Below are 25923 nucleotides of genomic sequence, written 5' to 3' on the forward strand. Positions count from 1 at the left end.
CCGAGTGCCAAAAGCCCAAAGGGAATTGAGGTCAGATGCTCAACTGGTGTAAACTGGTGGGGGTCCTCCCAGGCCCTACCTCTAATCAATGTTCTCTAGCTCTCTCCAGATTTCAGGTTCCTGTAGCTCTCAGGAATAAACTTGATGTCCATTGATACTGGATGGTTTTGCCTTTCTTCCCCTCCTTAAATACAGCAGCACTATTTTGAAATGCCAATTTAGCCTAAGGAGAGCCGCAGAGCTCCCTGACTCAGGAGCTGTCAGTCAGGTAGGGAGAACCCAGAATAGTTTCCCTCCAGCAAGAGAGAAGAAATACACATGCAGGTTCACATGCACACTGCTTGCTTAGCACAGTCCATTAAACTCAGCATGAACTCCAGGCCCAGCCATAACCCATGATATTTATGGAGTGAATATCTTCCTGTAAAGGATGTGGAAGGATAATACAACCGTCGTAGAGCCCCTATCCTCCCTCACATTTACTCATATCTCATACAGATGCTTTTATGACCATTTCACTTACCTGGGACTGGAATAGCAGAGTCAGATACGTGCTGCTTCTCCATTCTGCACAGGAAAGGAAAGGAGAAATGCTTTCGCCTTCCCTTCCATGCCCTGAGGAAAGCCCAAATCCTGCTAGGAGAATATCAGCTTTCCCACTAAAGCCTGGCTCACCAGAGCCAGCACGAGCTGTAGCCATGCTAGCTGCTGGCCCTAGGTGTTATGAGACAGGTATGCTATATATCCAGAAAGCAGGGGTAAGATTTGCAGCTGGACCTGCTCTTGCCCCTAGCACTGAAGATGCTCTGTGTTTTCCAGCAGCCACCAAGCAGACTGCTTCGGGCAGCACAGAGGCTGGTGCAAGGTCTGTGGTTGCTCAATGCTTTCTACAACCTTTTCCCTAAGAAAAGGGCAAGCACATGACACCTGGGAAGTGCTGTTACTATAGAGGTGCTCATTAGCCTGCATGACACAAGCATGCTCCCTCCAGTTTAATTTTACAGCATCTACAACATGAAAATAGACCTTCCCCTGTACCTTGGCCCTCTCGTCATCTGAGGAGAGAGTCTGATAGAGAAGAAACATGGGGATTGATGATCGCTGACTGTTCCTGCTATGGCTCTGCTGATGCCCTCCAAAATCCAGATGTTCACAGTGCCCATTGAGCTCTCACCTGGGGCAGAACAACCCCAAATACTGCAATATTAGGAGCTTCTCTCTTTAAAAGCTTTACATGGAATCATCTGCCCAGGAGACCCAGTGCAGATGTGTCTCTCTCTCGGGAAATAGAAAGGACCTACTTCAGATCTTGTGTGTAGGAGAGACTTGACTACTGCAGAGGCGGCACTAAAGAGATCAGGAAAGGACCTGTTCCCTCGTAGCTTCACTCTGCTATGAATTGATGGGAAGTGTTGCTGAATGTGCAAACAGGAACACCTGCGCTCAGAAAATAACTCAACCACAACCAAAGAAAATAATAAACCTTGCAAGAAGATGGGAATTGGCGTTCCCCAAGCTCATTTCATGGCCTCACCTGAGAGATTTGAGTGACAAGATTATTTTAAGATCCCTTTTCCTGAGCTGCTCTATTCTGTCTTCCAGCTACAAGTCAGCCACCTCTTGCCAAGCATGCTGGGTGCACATCCTACATCACTGCCTCCCTGCCATGCCAGTCACCTTCCTCAACGGTATTCACAGGGCACAATGACTTCAGGAGGCAACTCAAGGAGAGAGGACAGAAAACCCTTTCACGCTGTCTCCTTCCCAACCCTGCTGTGCCCCACGTCACTTTGGAGTCATTGGCACAGATCAAGAGCTCTCCCTTTTGTCCGATAAGTCATTAGGTGGGAAGACTTGGAACAGCAACAATCCCTCTGTAGGGAAGGGGTAAAGCTGAAGGGTCTGCTCTCTCTCCCTCCTTTTGAATGAGCTGCAAAGAGCTTTAGAGCTGTCCAATTAAAACAACTGTAGGACAAAAATAGGATGAGGGAGTGCTACTTTAAAAACAAAACAATTAAGTGAAGTCTATCCCTTCCCCTCCCTGGAGGCTCCTATGGAAGTGGCAGCTTTTGAGCCAGAAATCTCTGCTGAGTTGGGTATTTCTGGCATTCGAACCCAAGGCAAGCGATGACCTCCCAGTGCTGGCTTTGGAGGAGAGGCTGTACCGAGCTCATGGCAGCAGATGAGACCGAGCGTGCAGGCACTGACAAGTCTCCCCTAAAGGCTAGTTATGCTGTAGCCTGTGGAACAGCAAAAATGAGATTCTTAGTGTGGGAAAGAGCTGAGCAGACACTGGCACAAGCTGCACCAGCAGCCAGCCAAGCCTGGTGGGGGGCCGCGCAGTAAACACCATTTCCAGCCTTAAGACTGAGAAGGGAGAATGGGTTTGGTCTTGAGCTCACAGATCTGAATCTAACACCAGGTCACCGAAACCTGGTGCTAACATGGCTCCGTGGACCGGGGTTGTGGGAACCCCTCTCCAGAAAGGGTTGGGCGCTCTGCCTGCTGTTTGCGGGCTTCGCTCTCAGCAGGGATCCTTTGTCTTCTTTTGAAGACCAGCTGGTGCTGATGAAAAGGCACACGGCCAGTAGCTGCACTGACCAGGCAGAATGTTTCAGTAATCTTTTTGGAACATGAAATCCTTGTCGATCACAACAATGCTTCTTTAAATGTTCTGTACCTCGTAATACTTTGTTTGAGCTGTGGGATGACTATCCATAAAGTTAGTCTCAAAATCACCAGGGAAGGAATGGTTGCCAGCGCTGTGTATATAACCTCAGAAGTTCATCCTGCAGTGAACACATCACTTGAGCCCCACTGCCAGCTGAAATCATTCTCTGATGAAAGCAGGGACTAGCATAATCACTGTGCAGTTGCCACAGGAATGCTAGGGGTAAAGTTCTGGCTTTCGTTATATCAGTGCAGTGTCAAATTAACCTCATGCTTCTGCTCCTGAGGTCCCTTTGTTGCGGGTGATTTTTCTGCCACAAGATTCTTTCTTTCAACTCTAATTTTAGTCCATGTGAAGGACGAAAAAGGGTCTTATATCCTTGTCATGAGGCTTGTTCATGGGATTCCCCTCTGACTCAGCACAGCCTGGCCTCTTCAGCTGAGATCCCCTTGAAATACACCTAGGGCTTAAAATAGCATCGCAAGCTCTTTCCCATGTACATTCTGGTAAAGAGAATAACCCCAGTGCAAGCATGGGAATTTGTCTTATTCCTTTTGTTTCTCCAAATTCTTTATACAGGATAGCAGGACAGACTAAGCTGACATATTATTTTGAGAAGAATTTGAGAAGCTGGAAGTAATTTTGTTTGTTTCCTTTGTTCTAGGAAAGGGATCCACACAGCCCTGCCAGCCCTCCTTGTTTGGGGCAGAATGAACAGGCTTGCAGGGCTTGCAGGCATTTGAGCTGTGTCCTGGCCCTCACTGCTTCCTCTGAAGGAAGATGAGCGTAGCAGAGCAGGAACTTCACCGGTCCAGAGGACTTGCACATGGAGAGTGCGAGTTTCACTGTTTTAGTGGAAAGGCAGTGACGCTGGTGAGTCTATGTAGCTGGTTAGTTACTTCCCCACTTGGAACATCAGGGACACACAGAGCTCTAACAGTTAATACCAGAGTGGAGAACATTTCTGTAGTTTTTGAAGGTGCTGAGTGCCAAGTGACCAAGAGCTGCCCAGGCAGGAAAAGCCTTTTTTCCTTACTTCCTTGAAACATAGCCAGGCTCCATAGTTTTCATTTCACCTATCCCCTTTTTTGAGGTCAGGACACCTTGGGCTCAAAATTGTAATAATTTGAGAATCCCCAATAACTGTTTTTTAACAAAGCCTCTTGACTTAACAGATTGGCCTATCTCTGCCAGGCAGGTCATTAATTTCCAGTCTAATGCACAAGGGAGAACATTGTGAAATGACTGCATAAAGAGGCATTAGAGTAAAGATGATTTGGGGCTATTTGCCTGGCAAAGAAATTGAACCAGCTACAGCTTTTCTTTTACCTGACTCATGGCTGTATTGCAGGGATCAGATTGGAAAAAAACAAGTGAATATTATTCACCTAAAGTCTGCTTTCAAACCCATCTTTGTGCACCTCTGTTGCCAGATGACATCATGCTTCAGAGGGTGAAACAATTTAAACTATAGAGATGAAAATTATTGGTTCAAATAACTTCCTTAAAACACCACCAACAACAGCAGACTGAGGCTTTGTAAAACTTATTTGAAAACATCTGTTGCTGCATCTCTGGGGTAAAATAGCCTAAACTGTAAAAGCTTTAGTCGTCTGTCATAGTGGTTGCTTTACCAGCAACAGGGTATTTAAAAGACAGTGTGGCAAAAGCCATACTGAAAATAAAGGCTCTGAACTTAAAGTGGTTTAAACAGGTTTGTAACACTAATGCTGTTATATCTGTACATAAAATGGTATGAAAAAATGCAGCGTTTGTAGGCAGAACTAGTAATGTTCCACTACTAGCTAATAAAACTGTCACCTCTAAATATGGCAAGAGGGTTTCTAACATCACACAAGTGTCTGGGGAAGAGAGCTAGGGCAGTTGTTTAGGACAAGGGGCTAAGGGAGGAGAGAAGCACCAGGTGCTGAGAAGCAGCACACAGCATCCAACATACAGACAGAGGAGCAGGTGACCACTGCTGGGGCCCAGGAGCACAGCACTGACTCTGCTCACGTGAAAGCCCCACTAGAGACCTCATGCAGGTTGCAGCCTGCTGAAACATTTTGTCTTCTTCAGCTTGTGTGAGTTCAGTGTGTCTGAAAGCAAGAATGGCTGAAATACAGACTATTTCCTTATTAACGTTGTGTAAAATTATGCCACTCATAACAAGGCTATTCATGGAGCCTGGGACTTGTCTTTTCTTAAACATTTGTGATGTGAAACTTCTAAGAAATCTATTAGTAAGGAAATAAATGAAAAATACAAATATGAAAGATCAACCTCATAGATGTGTGCCTGTAACAATTAAGAACATGTAAGTGAAAGTCTCACACTTAACATTTCCCAAATTATTTTTCATCAGTTTGTAACTTCCAGCAGTTTGTGCAGACCTTCAGAGGAAGATAATGTTCTTTAATCGGCAGTGAAGTAGTTGGTTTACAGCTAATTTCGAAGGTGTCTGCATTACATTCCAAGGTTAACAATCCCGTCAGCTAAGAGAAGTCCCTGCTTCTCTAAAGGTGCAAACCCTTTGTTAAGGCTGGCTCACAATTACAGCCCCAGGGGCTAGAAAGCTAATCAAAGATTCACGTGCTGAGATTCATTTGTGCCATACAGGAACAAGCTGGCAAGAGCACTCTGTTGCTGAACTTGCAGACCCCATTGACCTGCACTTCTCTCTTGGTCTCTGAAGCCTACCCTTCTTCTCTATCCTCTGCACTGGGATCAGCTGCAGGAGGAACCAGATGACCTAGGGGTCCTTCCAACCTAAATTATTCACTGATTCCATGTAATGAGCTGGAATTTTTCCAAAATGTGAATGGGAAAGGTGTGGGCAGGCTCCTGTTGGAATCCCAAATCCCTAATGAGACATACACACAAGTCCTGGTAGGCCACCCACCCCTCCAGGTCCTACCAGCCTGGCAGAGCTCAGGGACCTGTTGCTGCCTGTTCAGTCTGTGTGAGATGTGCAGCTGGTATAAATTAGGGAAGACTTGTTGATTTCAGCAGAGCTATTTTGACTGAGGGTCTGAGTCCTGGATTTTAGGGCAGAAAGCCTTTGAGTTTAGGTGATGTCAGAGGTTTTTGGAGAGATGGGACCCAGTGGAGGATTCAGCCTTGCACCTGGCTGCACAGACAGAGCAGTGCCTGGCTTATGCACTAGGAAAAGCTCCTGGTAATTATGGCAGAGTGGCTGCTTGTTCAGGGGGGTGGCAGAGCCTAGTGATTAATGCAGTAGCCCATAACTAGAGACACCTCACGTTAGTCCCTTCTCTTTCACAAGCCATATTACCTTGAGCACATCCTTTTTTGCCTTATCTGAGAACCAAATCCCATAAAAGATAGAGTGCTATTCAGATACATCAGAGCTGTGCACCGAAGGAGTCCTGTAGATCAGGAGGCCTCCTTAAATGAGCCTGCCCAAGTCCACCTTAAACATAGCCTCCCAGCAGTTTTCCTTCAGGATAATTAAGCATGCAGTAAGTTAAGAAGTGGAAAAACCCACGGAAGCATCCATTTCACAGGTGGGTGCAGCTGACTGTTTCCTCCCAGGGCCTGTTCCTCCTGCAGTTCTGTGCAAGCCAGTGCTTTGGCACAAATGCTCCTGGCCGTGATGGTGACTCACATTTGTATCCAAATTTTGCAGTTGTTAAGGGTATCAGAAGATCACCCACTATTACACTACCATGTGGAGACCTGTGCTCGTCTGCAGGGAACACGTACTGTTTTATTGCACCTTGACAAACCTTGAGGCGGAGTGCGATTGCCTGCAGCTTTGTCTGCATTGCCCTTGAGGTCTGATTTTCTGCATGGACCAGTAACCTGGATGCTGAGCCCCAGGGATCCTGGGGCACCTGCCTGCACAAGCACGCCTGTTGCAGAGTGTGCCCTCGGACAGGTCTGCACAGCCCAGGCTGTGGTCGGGTCAGGGAACAAGCTGTGCTCAGACCTTTCTCAACTGCTTTTTGAAGGGGTTGTAGCTACAGCGTGCCCAGGGTCACGCAGGGTGTCTGCAGCAGGCGTGGGTGTTAGGCCAGGCTCCCCGGAGCTCTAGTCCAGAGACTGGTCCGTGCGTGGACTTCTGCCTCTTCGCCACATTCAGAGCTGGTTGCAGCCTGCCAGGAGGCAGAATGCAGAAGCTGGTCACATCAGCCCTTGTTGCGGGATCTTGTGCATTATTTAGGCAAAATCCTCCAGCCTGTGTTAGGCAAGAAGTCAGGTTAGGTAATTAGAGTGGTCCTAGCTGGCCTCAAAGCCTCCCAGCTGGCTATGCCCTGTATTGGGGTGAAAGGCCAGATTTCTCACAACTCCAGAAACAGGGCAAGAGGGAGGGAGAAGACGACTGTCAAGTGCTCTGCTTCCATAACCAAGGCCTTTTTGCAAAGAGCTCAACACCTGAGGTGCTCTGCTTTGGGAAGGCTTCTTGTTGCACATATGTCCTTAGAAGTGTTGACTTTCTTACTGTTCACCTGCTCTGAAATGAGAATCCTGTGGATTAATAAATGGGGTTTGGTGTCTTTCCTGGTAGCCCGTCTGGGTGCCCTTGGCTGCATGCTCTTTGGTAAGCTGCAGAACTGGCTTTTTGCCTCCTGCCAAAATCAAGCTCCAGGGGGGCATTTTTTTTTTTCCAGAAGAGAATATGTGCTCTTGCTGGCAAGCTTTGTGTCTAAGCACTGGCTCTTTCCGAACTCGTGATGCCAAGACTGTTTTTATATATTTACTTCCTTTATAAGGACATCAACAGGCACCCCACCCGCCCCAAGTTTTGCATCCCTTGATAGGCTTCTATTTCACAATAAATCCTCAAATACAATGGAGTGTTCCTCCTAGAACTAAAATAACTGTAGACTTCATTAGGGAACTCAGCAGCCAGGGATGAAATTTGTTCCCTGCTTGACATCCCTTAAACGATGGGCACAGCAGCGTGCCCTCGGGGCTGTAGTATCTGGCAAGCCAGGCGGAGAGGGGAATCCTAGCTCTGCTGCAGCCAGTGGGTGTTTCCGTGCGGTCAGGATTTCATCCCAAGGCTGTGCTGAAGTGGGGAGGGGTGGTTTTTCCTGCCCTTTCCGTCCTTAGGGCAGGGTAGCCTTTCCCACCCAGATTGGAGTCAGATACGCTGTAGTATTTAGCCTTTGCTGAGCTCTGGTATTGCCTTTATATGACACTTTTTCTTGACAATTTACAGCAAATAACATCGTGATACAGCTGATGCACATGGAGCAAGAGATAGGGACTGTCAGAAGGCAGTTCAGGAGCTTCGGTCCTTCTCCACTGATTATAAAGAGACCCTAGAGAGATTAGGCTTCTGATGTAGATGCCTTAATTAAGTGCCTAAAGATTAGATAGCATGAGCCTGACCCCAAATGTCCCTCTAGGCAGATGCTGAATTAGCACTGAACTTGAACTGGAACAGGGGTCTGGAAGAGCAAGAATCTCAGCTTTTAAGTCTCTAGGAACCATGTTTAGCCCAAAAGCACTCAGAGACTGGTCACCTGTCCTACCCCAAAGCACAGAGACCTGCAGAACTCCTTCCACATCTTGCAGCAAACTTACGTCCTTGACATTGATGGGTTTCGTTCTTTTATTAGTAATATACCACAGATGGAGAAATCAACAGTCCCACTTATGTCTTGTATCATCAGAGGAGAAGCTGGGTGAAAATGCCCAGCCAATCTTAAGAATTGCATCTTATCTTTAAACTACAGAATGCAGCAAAAAGCAGGGGACAGGACTCCTTCATGGTCCCAAATCTGGCAATCAGTTTAGCCTGAGCATGTGAGCAGGATGCATCAAGCAGGCATCAGTAGTTGGGTAATGAACAATTAAATGAAATTCCTGTGTTGCAGACCATCTAGCTGGATGAAGCTCACCATCTCTGCTGGGCCAAATTTGTGTTTGATATAATTTCGGCGAGACTTATAAAGTTAAAAGAGTGCCAGATTAGAGTGATTGCCTGTGATCTACTCCAACAGTGACTTTTGCCAAGACTTGCCAGCTGTGAGAATGAAAGCCTTCCCGTAAAGAGCAGTCCTGAAAGCCACTGGCATGTCCTGTGGGCAACTGAGCAGCTTTGAGACAGGGGACAGCTTTGAAGTCATTGAGGACTGGGTGAGCATGATTCCCCCTACATGCTGTTTGTGCCGGCTTTTTATTTTGGCTTCTGCAGGCAGAGTGCCACTGCGAGAGATCATGCTGAGCAAAAAACCTGTGTGTGTGCTTGCCTTAATTTTATTTTTTACCCTTACATGATTTTCAGCAATTATCTAAATGTCTTCTTTTTTTAATTACTATAAATTCAGGAAAGCTACTGGTTGGGCATGGTGAGTGAATCCAGAAGAACGTAACAAGGTGAATTAAACACCCACTATTCTTTGCTTGGGGGAGATTTTAAGCAGGGTTGACATCTTTATCCCTTCTCTTGAGGCAGCTGAGGCAAAAAGAAGAGATGCAAATCAGTGTTAACTTGAGTGTTTCCTCCCTTTGATCGTTCTGAGTCACTCAACCTTCATGTTCTTCTCTTGCTTCTTGGCAAGTGACATGTCCAATGGGGTGAACAGTTCAGCTGCTAGCATTAGGGGTAGTTTTGGTTGTCCCAGTGCCCTAAGAAAATCTTGGACCATGGGTGTAGGGACCTCACTTGTCCTTCATGTTCTGCTGCCCCTCTACTTTTTTTCAGCTTATGGTAAAAAGGTGCCTTGGTGGCAGACTTGCTCTGGGCTCCTCTGTCCTGAGAAACACGCATGTGGAGGGCTTGATGCTGCTCCTGGTGCTTTGCAGTGAAGAGGCTGGTGCAAGGTGTTGGTTCTGTTATCCAGTAAAGGAGCTAGAGTGGATCCAGACACTCATCTCCTGGCAAGGCAGGGGAGACAGCTGGCTGGCCGTGGCAGAGCTAAGGTGGCTTGAGGGATGAGCAGGATTGCACCTCTGTACGTTTTACTTATGCTACTGTTCTGGAAGTTGAAAGCATTCAGGTGGATGATGATGAGTAGCTTGGTAAGGGTGTTTTATAATCAAATTATTCTTTGTTTTTCTTGTAGGTTGAAAACTTCATCAGCAATCATAATGCTGGTTTAGTGCTGAATATTCCCCACAAAACTCGGGACAGGCGAGTAAGCGTTATGATTTTGGTTGAACAGTTCATTTGAGGTTATGCAGCAGGTTAAAAGAAAATCTGAAAGCAGAATTTGGAAGATCATGGCTTGAGGTGCAACTGCTGCTTCTTGGACAAGGAGCAACATATGAATCAAGCCATACGTTAAGCACTGTCCTTTTAAAAAGGCACAAATATAACACCTTCAGATGCTCCATATGGCTTGGAATTCAGCTGTGGTTTATACTCTTGCTGTGTGAGAAAATGAGAACAGAGGTGTGTAGCACTTTATCCCTGTCTTATTTACGAGCAGTAGGAGAATGTCCTGCGAAATGTGAGCAGCTAATTTTAGGCGACAACATAGTTTAAGGTGCCAAGCCTTCCAAAAGGAGAGGAATGTATATCCAGCTAGACTGTCTTTAGCTCCAAGCTGCTCTAGGGCACTGGATGTTTATGCCACCTCCAGTACATTAAATCTTTTGTGTGGAGACATAATCCTTTGTTGTGACATTAGTAGAGGTAGCTGTTACGGAAATGATTGTGAAATCCTTCGTCTTATGGAAGAGGAGAAGAAGGAGGTGCATCTGAGGTGGTTTGCACTGTGTTAATGCTCTCCAGCCTCAAATCTCAAGGGGCTTTCCGAGTGCTAATTAATTAAGTCGGGGTTGTCTGTTTTCAGCAGTGGACAAACAGTAGCGTAGGGAGTGTGGAAGCTGAGCTGGCGTTGCACAGGGACCTGAAAAGACCTGAGTAAAACGCAGGGCTTGATTCCCAGCTAAGATGCCCTACACTTAGAGGCACGCAGGAAGGAAGCCAAATTTAAATGACCCACTACACACTCCCTATTATTTTTCTTCATCTTCTCTCCTACTTCCCAGCACACTCTGCAGGGATGTGGTAGGGACTGTATGGCACAGTGCATTCTGCATATGCTCCTGCCCCTTGCTTTATGTTGGCCCAAGGTAAGTACAGAGATCTTGCACCACTTCTACCCTGGAGAGGTCCTGACTCAAAGTCTTTTTAAGGCCACTTCATGTGCAGCACAGAGGATTCCTGTCCGGTGCCCAACCTGCTCTGTCACACCCCAGGCCAGCAAGGACTAAGAGTGCCCTCTGCTGCACTCCTTCTCCTCATCTTTCCATGGCAGCATTCCACTTGCTGTTTGGGAATAAACAAAACAACTCTTTAATACACAAAACAACTCTTTCATATTCTAAAGCTCTTTTTGTGCAGGCGGTGGAGAAGCCTGGTTCTGTATTTCAGCAGCAAACAAAAAAGATCATGCCCTGAGATAAAAATGTGTTATGTCCTGCATCAATCCCGAGGTGCAAATAAAGTACTACGGGGAATTGCTGTCCTTTATCAATAACCTTCACCCCGTAGCTTTTCACTGCCTCATAAAACAAGCAGCTTCTAGGTGCAGGAGTTCAGACAGCAGCCTTTATAGTCATGAAACTTTCATTTCTTGGAGCTGGCAGCAGCAAGTGCTGGTGATGCACAGTCAGTTATGGTACCTAATTGCGCCTAACAGCACTGAACTTTCCGTCTCTCGCTCCTGTTCAAAGGAAAAACATTGAGCACCACAAAGCTGTGTTTATTTAAGTCCTCAGCTCTTGCAGCCAAAAAGGAATGGATGTAGGTAAGGAAAGGGGGGTTGCGTTAAGAAAGCTGTCCCAAGCTTCATACTTTTGGAGTTAAAAAGAGGAAAATTAAAAAATAATAATCCTGCTTTTACTGGGATTTGATTTACCCACGTGGAAAGTAACCAAGCTGCAGGCTGTGCCGGCAGCCCCGTAACCACCAGGGCCACAGGAATCTGCTCATGTTCCTTGGAATTTGGACATTTTTTGTTGCACCCATTTCGGCTTGCTTTCCAGATTGTCACTCAAGCGCGGGGCACGCCCCCTCCTGGAGGCTATTTAAAGAGGAGCTGGTGTGCAACTTTCTCCAACGAGCGAGGAGAAACTCCGAAGGAGGAGTGAGTCAGTCGGCAGCCTGAATCCCCTCCCTTCCCTTTACTCGGGATGTCTGGCAACTTGGGGACAGTGACCTGGACCCTGTTCCTCCTCCTCCTTGCACCTGGCTGGGTATGTATTGCACTGCAGCAGCTCTGTTTGCTGGCTGGGCATTGCAGCTTCTTGCTTTGATGCATGCGAATGCTTTAGGCTGAATAAATCTTCCCAGGTGCCACCTGCCTCCAAAGGTTTCTGAGAGAAGTTTGGCTGTTAGCAGAACAATGCAAATGCACTGTGTAACTAAATCACGCTCGGAGCTGCACCGCGCTTAATGCCTGTCAGCTACGGATCTCAAAGCTCTTGGCAAATGTGAATGGCTTTTTTTTTCCACTCCACTCTTGTGAGCTAGAAGCCAGCCCTGGTTTACAAGAGGGAGAGGTGAAGTCACTGAGTTTATGTCACTGCAAGGAATAAAAGTCTTGTAGCCCAGGTCCTTCCCATCACCATCCTTCCCCAGCTGCCACTGAATCCACCCATGTGTTCCCAAAAACAGTGATCCCGAGGGGGAAATGAGACTGCAGCCTCTCCAGAGCAGGATTTGTGCCTGTTTTTGTGTTAATACAAGTGCTTCACAGAGCAGCTGATTCTGCTTAGGACTTCTATGTGCTATTACAGTGCCAGTAATAGCAGGAACATTGCTGCAGTCATTAATGTACCTGAATTGCAGTAAGTGCCTTTTGGATCAGTGAAGAAATCAGGTTCACAGAGCCACTGTGCCTTGCACGGCTTATTGTGCTGATAGATGCAATAAACTTCTGGTTGATGAGGTCTGTTTGATTGCTCCTGGCAGCACCCAGCATGTGCCAGCCACTTTCCTGCCAGGAAAGGCATCCTGTGCACCTAACACTACTGTGATCTAAGGGTAATTTCTGTGATTTGGAAAGGTCATCTTGATTGTTGCTCTGACCCAGCTTTGGCAGCATTATATTGGTCATATAAATGAAGGCAGTGAATCCCACCACTGTGACACTTTATTATTTCCAAATTTATTATTTTTGCCAAGAAAGGTTGGACCAGATGATCCTTGAGGTCCCTTCCAACCTGGTATTCTATGATTCTGTGATTACTCTGAGGTGATGTCATTTTCCCTAAACCTGCCAACTGCCTCGGAAATGGGACTTTTGACTTTCTTTGAGCTCTGAGAGTGGTGTTTAGTGGATCGAGCAAGGAAATGAGAGCTGTTACTCCTGAGCCTGCTGCCTGTGTTGTTCAGAGGCGCGAGTAGAACCAGGATTGCTGGGAGTTATGTTTAGCTCTGCCAGGCTCAGCCTGGGCCAGTCTTCGTGTCTCCATGCTCTGTCTGTGAAATGAGGGTAACGATTCTTGTCTCTTGTAATACGCTGTTGTACAATGTGCTGCAGCAACCTTGGGAAGGTGCCTTGAGAGCCTGTGGTGGAGGGAGAGCAGGTATTATCCACGATAATTCAGTGTTTGGAGTATGTGAATAGCTGTGTTTTGGCTGCTTTATCTACTGCCACTCTTGGAACGTGAAAGAGAACCAGTTACATGTTTATTATATTACTTCTACCTTGCAGTGTTACCTCCTGGCTCCCAAAGCACTTTGCAAACAGCTAGCTCAGCTTCAGAACACTCCTTTCCCAGCCCTTTGAATGCAGTCACGAGCCCAAACGCGTTTTAAAAATCCTCTTTGGTTTGGCCCTCTTAGCTGGTTCCCTGGGCTCGTGTGGACATTGACTGATCAGGAAGGAGAAGTCCTGACGATGCCACGGAACTGCTGCAGTGGTGTGAGATTGTGTCCCCCAACTTGAGCCTTCCTGAGGGCATAGGGGGAAGAGGTTTTATGTGGATATGAAGCAGGAAGAACATTCTCACTTTTTCTTTTCCCCCAGGTAACTGGGTTTGGTGCTGGCAGTTGGGAGGAAGCTTGTTCTGGCTTGTCAGCTGAGCAGATGGGGCCTGGGAGTCAGTGGTGGAGAGCATGTATGGAGCACAGGCAAGGGAGTCCTCTAGTCTGTTTGCACTCCTGTTGTGGCTTGGCCATCGCTCAGCGGTCCTGGGAGTGGCAGATGCACACGTAGTGATTGTGATCGATATGAGAACTGCCAGCAGAGCCAGGAGCAGGGAGAGCTGATATTCCAGGCTTTAGCGCTTTCTTAAATCTGTAGCCTTGATCTCTGTAAGACTGGTTCTGTTCTGCTGCTCTCAAAGTTCACAGAAATGCACTGCTAACCTCAACAACAACAAGGGCAAGGCTGTAGTGAACTTGAAGTTAGGATCCTGCTCAAAGATGGTAAAAGTGTAGTTTTGGGGAGAGACCCTTCTGCAGAGGGAAGAAAATTAAATGTTCTCCAGGTTGAATTCCTCTGCACCCAGGTCAGTGGCATGTTGTGTGGAAATGCTGGTCTTTGTGTTACGTGTGGGTCTGTAGCAAAGCCCTGAATGTGAGTCCTTGCAGTTCTTTGGGACAGTTTGGGCAGTTTCAACACTGTATTGAAACAACGCCTAGAAGCAGTCCTTGAAAATAATGCAGGGTGGAGGGTGCTCCATGCAAATGCAATATAATCCATTATTTAGCCTCTTTGAAATTGCTGTGAAAGCAAATTAAGTAATGGAGAACTCTAGGAAGTTGGTTCAATGTTGACTTTCTACTGGCTGTTCCCAGCTCAAGAAGTTCCCCTTGCCAGGCAGTTATTCAGTGCTGATGGTTGAGTGTGCATGAGCCAAAAAAGATTTCAGCCTATTCTCTCCTCTCTCTTGGACACATAAGAGGAGCGGGAGTTATAAATAGCACGAGCTGACTTTGCTCAGTAGTAAAACAAGCAAACAGGAGCCCCAGCACACCCTGGGGCCAGGTGGACTGGGTGATGAAGAGAGGCATGTCTGAGCTGACTGATCAGAAAGTCTTGAAGTATTGAAAAGAGCCCTGCAAATACGGATGAATTGGGCCTTTTAAGCCATGCTTCTGCTCACAGGTGGGGGAAATGAGGCACAGCAGAGGTAGGGGTGCAGAGTCACCTGACGGGTCTCTGGTACGTCGGAGATCTGAGTCCAGATGTTCTTGTGCTGAAAAGCAGCCGTAATATAATGAGGAAGTGAAGCTGATTGTGAACAGAAGGTAAAACCAGGTGGTCTAGTTTCTTCGGGTGAGTTATTAAATGAAATAAACCGCGCCAGCAATGATTAATGAAAGCAAGAAGGAAAACTCGGTTGGGTTTAATTCCATTGCATTCTCTGTTATCCTGAAAGAGGTTGGTTTGGTTTGTTTTTCAGTAGGAGAGCTATTTTGAGAGTGTTTATTTATATGGCCTGTGGCTGACACTGCATTGGAAAATGCTTGTTGTCATTATTTTTTTTAAGTGCATGCATTGCATCTTAATATAGGTCCTGTGTTAGGAATGCTTTGCCTCTTTTATGATCTCATGTACCCCCCACCCACTCATCCATGGTTGAATAACATGTCCTTTTGGCAGCTACAGCAGTTGCATACATGAAAAACAGTAGGAGAGCATTTCTGTATTTTTAGCATCTTTTAATGCACTTTAGCAGTCGGGAGGAGATCCCTGTGACATGCCAGCTCCCAGTGAGTGGCTCTGAGACTGCCGTCTGAGAACAGCTGGGCTACAGGCAGGAGAGGCTTGTTTCCAAAATACTTTGTGCTAGGAGTTTTCAAGGAGAATTACACTGATTCCTGCTGAGCAGGGTGAGACTCTGGGAGGACTTGTGAGTTAAGATCCCTGTCCTACACCATACTGTGCTGATTGTTACAGAAGTACAAAGCAGTTGGCATCTTCTGACCCCACGTGAGCTAAAGTCAGAGCAGCTGTTTTGAGCAACAGTCAAAACAGCTGGAAGAGTTTTACTACTGTTATTGGTGACAAACACAATATCCAAGGAAGCTGTTTCACAAGCGAGGGCTGGGTGGGATATAACAAGTGCAAACAGAGCTGTAGCAAGATATTTTTTTGGCTTCTGTTCCAGGTGTCCCCCCCTCCTGCCTGCCCCCAGGCTCTTTCCAGCTGCTGCAGCCCTTCTCCCTGGGTGGCAGTGGCCGGGTCTGGCAGGGGAGCCGTGAGGGTTCTGCCCTGTCGGGTGCTTTCATCTTCACCCAGCTCACAGCAATACAGGATCCCAAAGCGTTTTGCTGGCATCATGTACGTGCAAGGGTTGTATCAGCCCTGCGGCAGCAGCTGCCCCTGGGGTGGGAGCTGACCCATATCTAGCAACGCACAGCATGTGAGCACTGCAAATTGGAGTAGTGCTCTTGCATCCCTCTGAACTACCTTGAGAATTTTATTGGGCAGAACAGAAAACCAGGCTAGAGTTGGCACACTGATGGTTCTGAGGAGGTATAAGAGGATCTTTAGAGACCATATGCTCTGCACCTTTCAAGGTTGTGGTTTTACATCTTGCCCAAATCTGGGCACATCCAGATCTGAGGCTGGTGTATCTGCTCCAAACTGATTCAGAACAAGGAAGCCACAGACTGAGTTATTGGAGTGTTTGAAGCATCCTGGGTTTTCCGGAGAAGGTAACCCTCCTTCAGACATAGCCTGATCTCTGTTTAGCTGCTGAAGTGGCATAAAAGCCATAAAAGGTGGGTTTCAAGAGGTGGCCAGCACTTCTGCAATGCTGTCAAGTGAGGCAATTGTAGATTCACAAGGTTCCAAGAAAGGTCGGTTGCACTGTATTCTTTGGAAAGGGGAGAGGAGAGGGTGCATCTCTGGGAATAACAAAGAAAGTATGACATCCAGGGGACACAATGGAACTCAGGAGCCTTTGGGTCAGTTTTCGGCACTGCTGCAGTCCTGCTGGCTGTCTTTGGGCAAGTCCTTTCACTATGTACCTCACTTTTTCCATCTTCAGACTGGATCTAATGGTGCTGCTGCAGAGTGCTTCGATATCTTCTTCTGAGCAGTGCTATGTAAAAGCTGGGAATTACTTACTGTTAATAATTACTATTTTATTGTTTCCAGGGAAGCGGGGGGCTGAGCTGCATGTGGGACTCCAGGCTACTGCTTATCCTGTTTGTTTTGGCCCTGCTTCTCAGAGGCATCTTTTTTTTTTCCTTGAGCTCCAGATGAGTTAGGGATGAGGAAAAGATTAGTCTTGCGAGTCCTTGGGAGCTGCACACGCATCCTCTGCAGCAGGGGTCTCCAGTGGAGGGTGAAGTTGGTCTTCCCTCCTCTTGATGGGGTGTCTGTGCTTGAAGCAGAATCGTGTTTTTCATTTCTCTGCGTGGCTGGCTTGCGGGAGACTCATTCTCTCCATGGCTTGTTTGCCCTCCAGGTAGAACCGCAGGCCTGCACGTATCCATGCCAGTGTCCCTCCCAGCCTCTGCAGTGCCCCCCTGGCACCAGCCATGTGTTGGATGCCTGTGGTTGCTGCAAGGTGTGTGCCAGGCAGCTTGGCGAGCTCTGTTCCCTGCAGAAACCCTGTGATCATCACAAGGGACTCTACTGCGACTTCTCCAAAATCCACAGAGGCAGCGGGATCTGCTTAGGTGAGAGCTGTATGTTCTGTTATTGTGCGGTTTTCTTGTGGCCCCTTCAGACCTCCCAGAAAACCCACGGCATCGTCAGAATTTCCTGCAGCGCTTGGAGCTTCATCCAGCATCACGTTGTGAGATCTGTGCCAGCCCTGCGAGCCAGCAAACTCACTGATACCTTCACACATGCAACCTACTTCCTCCTGCAATGAAGGATGTTTCCAAAGGCACGAGTTGGGGTTTGGGACTCTCCTTTGTTCCTGTGACATTGTTAGGAGACATCCTCTAACCCTGTAGCACCTGTGGGTAAATACTAGCAATCTGGACTTTTACTGGAAAGTACAGTTGCTTGGAAAATCTCACCCAAAATCTCACTGCCTTGCACTGGAGATTAGCATTCTGCACTCGACTGCTTACATGCAAAAGGCATACCATATTTCTGGCTGTAGCACGTGGGTGGAAAGAGCTGAACAACTCGTTTGCAAAATAGTGTGTAAGTAGAACACAAGAATTACTGAGCCAGGTAAATACAAATGCAGACCTGTTTTCTCTCTTAGTGCCTCTTTTTAGCCAGAAAAGAAAAATCTTTTTCATTTTTTTTGTTTAGTAGCTATTTTTAAAGCATGCAAAAATTATTTTGGTGTAGAGGAAAAAAAAGTATTTCCTCAGTCTCCTGTTCTTTGTTTAAAAACAAGACTCCTCTGCCCCGTCTTTGCCAGGAGCTGACCGTTTTTTTAATCCAAGCTTTTCAAAATAGGGAAGAAGACAGGAGGGCTGGAAAACTGAGGTGAATGCTTTGGGAAGTGTTCAGCCACTGCACGGGGCATGTCTGGAAATGCTCCAGCAACCGCACTACTCACACCACCCCGAGACACGGACGTTGGGGGTTTGGGGTGGAACTGCACTGTTTTGCCGTGCCAGGATCACATACAATTTTTTTTAATCTAAATAATGAATTTAACTTGTAGAAGGTGTTTTCTCTTTTCTTATGAGAAGTTTTTATAAGTTGTTTAGCCTTTCTCCCCCAGTTATTGTGATCTTTAGAAACCACATGCGCTTCCTAGTACTTTCTGCAGGCATTGATACACCTAAGACCTGATGATTGAAGCTTAATAAGGTAAATGTAGGCGTAATAACATCCATTGGGTGTAAGCTGTAGACTGCCTAATTAAGACGGGAAATGAGGTGTATGTTTGTGGAGTAAAGGTAGCTAAATCACTGGAACAATTTACTCAGGCGTGTGGAGGAGTCTCCATCTCAGACTTCACATGAAGACTGGACATCTGTCTAATAAAAGTGCTTCGTATTCACCATGACATATGGGTTTGATACAAAGATTTTGGAGTCAGAGTCCCAGATCCCTGCTGTGTAGAAAATCAGACTTGAAGACCACAACTGTCCTTCCTGTCTTTAAATGAGAAATTAAGATTTCCATGGCAAAATTCCCGGGTGAACATAGACCAGGATATCTTCCCTAAATTGGACTGAAGTTTTGGGATGTAATGTCCTTGGGTGACATTTTTCTGATGTCCACACTGATCTCTTGGAAGATGGGGGATTCTGGAGGCAGTGAAGGAAGCTGAAGGTGGGGCGATGAATTGAATGAGGAGAAAGATCAGTGTTTGTGAATAGAGAAGAGAGGATTTACAGGTATCCAAGTAAGACAGATGTGATGGGAGCAGAGAGGTGTTCAGGTGTCATGGGAAAAGCTGCTAGGTTGGGTACCAGCCTGAAGGCCATATCAGAAGAGATAGGAAGGGAACCATCAGAGTGAAAATTACTGTGTATTTGTTTAATATTAATCACAGTATGTAGCATTTCACGTATTGCAGAGGAATTCTTCCCTTCCTGCAGAGACCTTGGAGTATCAGAAAGGTAGAGACGATCCCGTAGTAACTCTAGAGTAGGAGAGCCTAAGGGTGGTAGGGTGGCCTGGATGGGTGTAGGGAGCTGGCAGAGCTGCGGCCGCTGGAGTGGCTCACTTGAGCTCTGCCATATTCCCTGCAGAAAAGGGCAAAAGTCTCCTTGGCTGGACTTGGTGTTTGGAGGCGGGAGGCGACAGCGGTGCCAAGCAGAGCTGGTGAAGAAAGAGCCGTCTCACTCCGCTGGCACAATCTGTTTTGGTGCTTTAATTGGATCAGGTCAACAGGAAAGTGAGGTCATTGTAGGGTAATGAAGGGCATGACAAAATGATTGAGTTTTGAAAACATAATAAAACGCTCGAGGAGGCTGCCATTCCTTGGGCGGGGAGGAGTGCTGCTGAGGGAACAGCACAATCAGTTCATTGGGAAAGGGAGAGGGCTCGGGCTAAAAACCAATGAAAGAGGATTTAAAAATAAGTATGAATGGTTGTGTAGAGGGAAAGTGGATGGCTTCCACTTTGATGGAAAAAGTGAGGATTTTGAAACTTCTAAGTAGGAGCACAGGAGTATTTTTATACCAATGGCATTGAAAAGAGTTGCAAGTTGAGATCCAGCTCTGGTTAGAAACAAGGCACTAGCAGCCCGGAAGGATTTGTGTCCCCTCAAGGACTAGGTGGGATGGAAAGAGGCTCTTGCTCCTTGTTTGGTCCAAACACTTAATGTCTGAGACAATGTTCCATGGGCGAGCAGGAGTAAGGGGAAAATAGATCAGGTTTCCTGGTAAGCCTCCACAAACAGCCAAGAATCCTTCATTTTGGTAACTTCCCAATAGAGGTTTGTATGGATTTTTTTTGTTTTTTAAGGGTCAGGATTGCAGAAAGCAGCAGCTGATGAGAACTGTCCAAAAGCAGGATTTCTGTCCTGTGAACAACTCTGAGATTTCAACATTTAATTTCAGGCTGAAAGAAAAAAAATATATATAAAAAAAAAATCTCAAAACTTTCCATGAGTTATTTAGAATACTCATTTGGCTGTGTCAAAACTTTCCAATTCTATTATATCAAAATGTTTCATCTTGATCTTTATAGTATCTAAAATAATTACCCGAGCAAAATGCTTCCCCCTATGGATACTGTCCAACAAGTATTTTGGTTGAGCTATTGTAAGAGCATAAAGGAAATCTTTGATATAGAATTAGAATGCTTCAGTTGTTTCTCATTGAAAACATTCCTGACATTGATCTGTGCCTGCAAAACTCTTAATCAAATAAGAGTTTTCTGCTGGAAAACTTCCACTGGAAAAATGTTGGCTAATACAGACGTAAGAACTTGTGAGCGTTGCTCGCACTCCCAGACTGAAGATTGCTCCTATGTGTCAGATATTGTTGCATTTCCTTTTTTGCTCATTTAAGTTTTATTGGGAAGGAGTGAAAGACTCGTAGGAGGGCTGGAGATGAGAGATCTGGAGATCAGAACAGAGAGAAATAGAAAAAGTTGTGGCTGGAAGGATTCATGCATCACAGAGGAGCCAAAAAGGTCATAAACCCAAAGTGTTATTTTCCTTTTGTACATACCTTTAGATATGTGGGGAACCAACTGCTCTTAGGAGAATGTTGCCTTTGGTCTCCTAAGAGTAACGAGGAGCAAAGCCGCTGGCTCATGTGTCGTGTCAGGAATGCATCTTGCACAACACCGCTGCCTGGGCACTCTCTGAGCTGGACAGGAAGACCTCTGACTGGAGAACAGGCTGTTTACAAGCTGTAAAGACAAAGTCCCACTTAGTAGCTCATCCAAGTGGAGAAGAGATTTTTCTAGAGAATTTTGGGAGGTCTGGCACAGCTGGAGCCAACTTCCAAAAATCAATGTCAGGAATAGCCTTGGGTCCAGGGAGACAAATATGAAAAGTGCCAACTTCTGCTGCGTCCAGCACTGGGATGGCAGAGCAGGGGAGAGTCTGCGCGTGGGCACTGGTCCCTCACCAGGAGCCCTGTGACCCCCTGAGGCAGAGGCCGTGCTGCTAGCCCCCTACCATCTGCTCAGCTTCTCCTCCTCCTCTTCGCCCTTCCCACAGCTCACGAGGGCGCGACTTGTGACCTGCTGGGCAAGATCTACCACAACGGAGAGAGCTTCCAGCCCACCTGCAAGCTGCAGTGCATCTGCATGGACGGGGCCATCGGCTGCATCCCGCTCTGCTCCGACGACCTGCGGCTGCCGTCCCCTGAGTGCCCCAACCCGCGGCGGGTGAAGTTCCACAATAAGTGCTGCGAAGAGTGGATCTGCGAGGAGGGCAGTGAGGAAAACCGCTTCGAAACAGCCATGGCGGGTGAGTGGTGGGCAGACATGACAGGGCTGGGAGCTGTTTGCTGGGGGATGGGGGTGGATCCAAACTGCCTTTGGATCGGAGCCCTAAGTCACATCTGATTTGGAACGGAAGGTGACCGTTTACTTGGTGCACCATGGTGTGGGTACCAAGCGTTGAACTCCAGATCCGTTAAGGTGAGACTTTAGCAATGCTGCGGGGAGGCTCGCACACCCTCTGGTATTGCAGCAGAGCTGGCTGGAACTGGGCCGTGGTAGGAAATGACACCGTGCTCGCCTGCGTCGTCCTCCTGCTGAGAGGCTGAGGAGCTCACAGGATGGATCAGACCTTTGCTACTGTTCCTGAAGAGTTAGACCAAGCTGGGAGCAGCCATGGAGCTGCCACATTTTGTCCCAAGCCCTGAACCTCGCCTTGTGCCTCTTCCATGTTGCTCAGTTTTCAGGGAGGATCCAGCACACAAGCCGGAGCTGAATAACCTGCAGGAGAACTGCTTGGTGCAGACCACCGAGTGGAGTGCTTGCTCTAAGAGCTGCGGCATGGGCATCTCTGCCCGAGTAACCAACGACAACCCCCAGTGCCGCCTGGAGAAGGAGACCCGGCTCTGCATGGTCCGGCCCTGCGACTTCCCCATGGAGAAAACCAAGGTACTGGGCTTGGGGAGAGGGGACACAACACCGTGAATGCCAGGGACAACCTGGTTAGGTACTTGTCAGGCATGAGCCCATCTCAGAGGGTTTGCTCTCTGCTTCCACTTTTTCTGTGTCCTATTGCCCAGTGACGGAGATAGAGCACAGGCCTCAGTGGACCTTTCGTCTGATTGTCATGTCCTTGTTAACCCATCTGCTCTCTCCCTAGAAGGGGAAGAAGTGTGTGCGGACCCCAAAGCCACGCCAGAGCCTCCACTTTGAGTTTTCGGGCTGCACCAGCACCCGTTCCTACCGGCCCAAGTTCTGCGGCAGCTGCACGGACGGCCGCTGCTGCACCCCATACGTCACCAGCACCGTGGAAGTGGAGTTCCGCTGCCCCGAGGGGGACTTCTTCCAGCGGAAGATGATGTTCATCAAGGTGTGCTCCTGCCACTACGACTGCCCCCGAGACAATGACATCTTTCTGGCCACCTATCACAGGAGGATGATTGGAGACCACGTCAAGACAGAGAGGCAGTAGCCCTCTCTGTGCCAGATCCACAGGCCAAGGTGTCAAGAGGGCTCTGCAGCGCTTTCGTGGCTGTGTCCCAGGTCAATGCAGCCTCTTCCCCCTCTGTGAGGGGCTGTGCTCTTCGGAACAGCACCGTTTGCCACCAGTGGTCCCAGTGGCCTTCCTAACAAGCCAAGGTGCATGGGGGCACAGCCCCATCTGTTCCAGGCTCCTGACCTTCACCCGTGGTGGTGCAAAGGTCAGTGAAGGAACCAGAAACAGGCTTGAGCCGCAAACTTGATCCATGTTCCCACTGGTGGGAGAGTGGATCAAAGCCGCGTGGCTCCAGCCTGTGTCCAGCTGAGAGCACAGCGGGTATGATTCCCCGTGGCCACTGGCCTGCCAAAACCATGCGGCAAACCCAGAGCATGAGACAGGGGAAGCCCAGGAGGCCTGAGCTAAAGCCGAGTTCTGCAGCCTGCTTTCTAGCAGAGTGGGGCTCTCCTGCGTGTTGATGCAAAGCTTCTCAGTGAGGAAAGTGGTCCTGGCCTGGTGCTGGGCTTCTGCTGAGCTTTTCAACTATTTTTGGCTAATTGGATCCAACAAGTTGGCAAAAACTCTTCCCCATCCTAGTGCCCACCTTTCACCCTCCCATGTGCTTTCCCGTCAGCAGCTTTGTTCCAGATCCGTTTGCTCCTAGAAAGGCCGGATCATCTGCTGGGCAACCCGTTCTCTGGGCACCTCAAGGCTGGGCTTGCTTTTTTCCCCCATTAAATTCCTTTTAGCCTCTGCCAGTGAGGGTGACGGCGAAGACAAGGAAACAGCCAGTTGTGTAGTGTTACTGCAGGAGATGGAGTGTGGCTCAGGGCCTTCTCCAGAAGATCTGAGCCCAGGAAGGAGTTTAGAAAAACGGATTTGGCCAGGCTGTAGCTTTGCCTCTGGCGCTGGCAGGGCAGTGTTTTTAGTGCTGTGATGAGCATGTCCTATTGTCCCTTTCGGTAAGCTCTTCAGAAATGGCTCTGGGGTGGGAGAGGGGCTGGACTCCACTGGCTTGCATATCCACAGTGGGGCTGCAACTACATTTCGCCTCTGGAGTCTTTGCTGGTGAGTCACAAGTTGGAGGAACGCAGTTCAGCTCAGGTCTCCCCAGGGAATTTAAGGCACTGGCAAGAAAAATGCCCGTATTTGTAAATGGAGTTACCGAGGCAGTGGCATGGAAAGCTGCATGGTGCTGGGGTCTCCAGCACTGGGATTCCCTTCTTGCCAAACCTGTGCAGAGTCTCTCTGCCGTTAACGACGTGCTGATGGCCAGCCCGTAGCTCCAGGAGAGGCCACCATCACAGGAGTGATCCCGTAAGCCCCCAGCCTGGCTGGCACAGCCAGCAGTGATGCAGCCCCGTGCACCTCAGCAGCTCCATGGTGTCTCTGAAGTCTTACCAGTTGCGTTTAATGTCTGCTGATTTTTAGCAGAAACATCCAGGTAAAGTGCCTCATCTCATTCCTTAAATCTTCCTGGCCTTTCACTGCTGGAAATCATGATGAATTCCTGTCCCGGCCAGGCAGGAGCAGGGGTCACGCTGCAGCACTGAGGCTTTACCCCACCACAACTCCCACCCCAAAGCAGAACCTGATGCCAGAGGATAATCCCAGCCATCAATAAACGCTGCCCTGCAGCTCATAACTCCGCTGAAATGCCAGCTTGGGGCCTGTGTCTCGTCTCAGCCCCTCTTTTCCTGCTCTCTCAGCCTGCGGAAGCTCATGAGCCTTCAGCCTCCTGTAATCAATTAGAACTGTAAATAATTTATCTGATGTTGTTTTTTTTTTTTTAAAGGCCTTTGTACAGTTCTTGTATCCTTTTAGTACAACCTTGCTTGGGGCCTTTTCTCCCCTTGCCCTCCAGGTCTGCGCTGAACTTTTTTCTCCAGCCGTTTACACCGCTTCTGAGTGTAAAACTATGCTGAGGTTGCACTTTACTCAATGCTAATAAATATCTCTTTATTTTTTATATCCCTGGCAGCATCCCTCTGTGTGAGGCTCCTGCCCGGCTTCCCCTCCGGCCTTTGCCCAGTGCCACAAGCCTGCTGGGACCAGTGCTGGGATCCTCTTCAAAGCCAATGGCTGGGTGCGGAGAGGATGGGGGGTCCACAGGAGAGAAGGGGGGCTGTTCCCCTTCCCAAACAGCAGCAGGGCTGGTGTTGGTGTCTCATGGGCACCTCTGGGAGGGGACACACAGACACCCCCCCCTCCCCGCCTGCTTAAGGACCCAGAAGTCCTTAATACCCGGTTAAAAATAACCCTGGGAGCAGATGTGAGCAGAAGTCGGCGATAACGGGGCCAGAACGCGAGGGGCTTTGCAGCGGCTTAACAGCTTACGGATTCATCCCCCTCTCATCACATTAGCCAGGGGCTCCCCCCTCTCCCACCCCCGGCACCGCGGTGGGGGCGAGAGGCTCTTCCTCCCACCCTCCCCCAAACCTTCCTCTTCCCCTGGGGAAGGCTTAGGGCTCCCTGGGGAGAGGCAGGTGACCGGGGGTGGGGGACGGGACACGGGGGGACAAGCCCCGGTCGAGCGGGAGCTGCGGGGGGGTCGAGGCGCTGAGCCCGGAGCAGGACCCGTCCCGTCGCTGTCTGGAGGCCCTGGGGGGGGTCCTTGCCGGTGTCCCCAGGGCGGTGGCCGTTAGGTGGCACCAGGCACCTCCCTCCAGGGACACCCCGTCCCTGTCCCCGAGGCAGGGGGCACCCCCCTCCCCCGGCCCGGCCCCGGCCACCCAGTGCCACCGCCGGGGCTGGCAGAGAGGGCGGTGGGACCCTTGGTGCTGACGGGGGGGGACACGACGACGGACGATTCCAGCCCGCCCCCACCTCCGTGCCCGCCCCGGTCCCCCCCCACCTTATCGCCCGCGGCCGCCGCCTGCGCGGCACCGATAGCCCGGGCGTGCCCCCCGCCTTCTCGGGCGGCCGGAGCCGTGCGGGCACCCGCTGCGGAGGGAGGGGTGGTTGTTTTTTTCCTTCCCCCCCCTAAAAAAAAGAGGACCAAAAAAAGGAGGCGGGTGAAAATGAGCGTAAAGATCTAGAAAAGAGCCGATTTCGCCGGGTTTGGGGGGGGATTTGGGTCTCTGCTGGCTGTGCCGGGCACCCAGACACGCCCGGGGGTACCCACGGCCCAGGGGGGCGCCTGGGAGAACCCGCGGGAACACTTTCTCCTTATATGGGGCGGTGACGTCACGGCGGCACTCGGAGGCCGGCGTTGAGGTCACGCGCCCCCCCCCGCGGAGAGGTGGGGGGAATTTCCTGGCCCCGCCCCTTCGCCCACCGTGACGCCACACCGTCACCTGCCCGCCCCGCCCACTGCAGCGCCGCGCCGCCGGCGGGCCCGCCCC

The 25923-nt window shown here is 48.9% G+C and overlaps 1 protein-coding gene across 1 annotated transcript; it reads left to right on the forward strand.

Moving 5' to 3' along the window:
• Positions 1–11788: 11788 nt before the first annotated feature.
• On the forward strand, positions 11789–22968 carry LOC104837218 (connective tissue growth factor-like). Its single transcript, XM_010576205.1, has 5 exons — positions 11789–11851; positions 17027–17240; positions 21158–21409; positions 21842–22050; positions 22262–22968. Exons 1-5 carry the CDS (start codon positions 11789–11791, stop codon positions 22571–22573), a joined length of 1050 nt encoding a protein of 349 aa, XP_010574507.1. The 3' UTR covers positions 22574–22968.
• Positions 22969–25923: the final 2955 nt, after the last annotated feature.

Source organism: Haliaeetus leucocephalus, unplaced genomic scaffold (assembly GCF_000737465.1).
Source record: "Haliaeetus leucocephalus isolate CR32 unplaced genomic scaffold, Haliaeetus_leucocephalus-4.0 Scaffold517, whole genome shotgun sequence".
Lineage (NCBI taxonomy): Eukaryota > Metazoa > Chordata > Aves > Accipitriformes > Accipitridae > Haliaeetus > Haliaeetus leucocephalus.

What these genes read in the sequence shown, in the direction of transcription:
- LOC104837218 (XM_010576205.1), top strand. Translation starts at nt 11,789, where the DNA reads ATGTCTGGCAACTTGGGGACAGTGACCTGGACCCTGTTCCTCCTCCTC. An exon ending in TCCTCCTTGCACCTGGCTGG is followed by an intron (nt 11,852 to 17,026) that starts GTATGTATTGCA and finishes TTTGCCCTCCAG; the next exon opens with GTAGAACCGCAGGCCTGCAC. An exon ending in AGGCAGCGGGATCTGCTTAG is followed by an intron (nt 17,241 to 21,157) that starts GTGAGAGCTGTA and finishes CCCTTCCCACAG; the next exon opens with CTCACGAGGGCGCGACTTGT.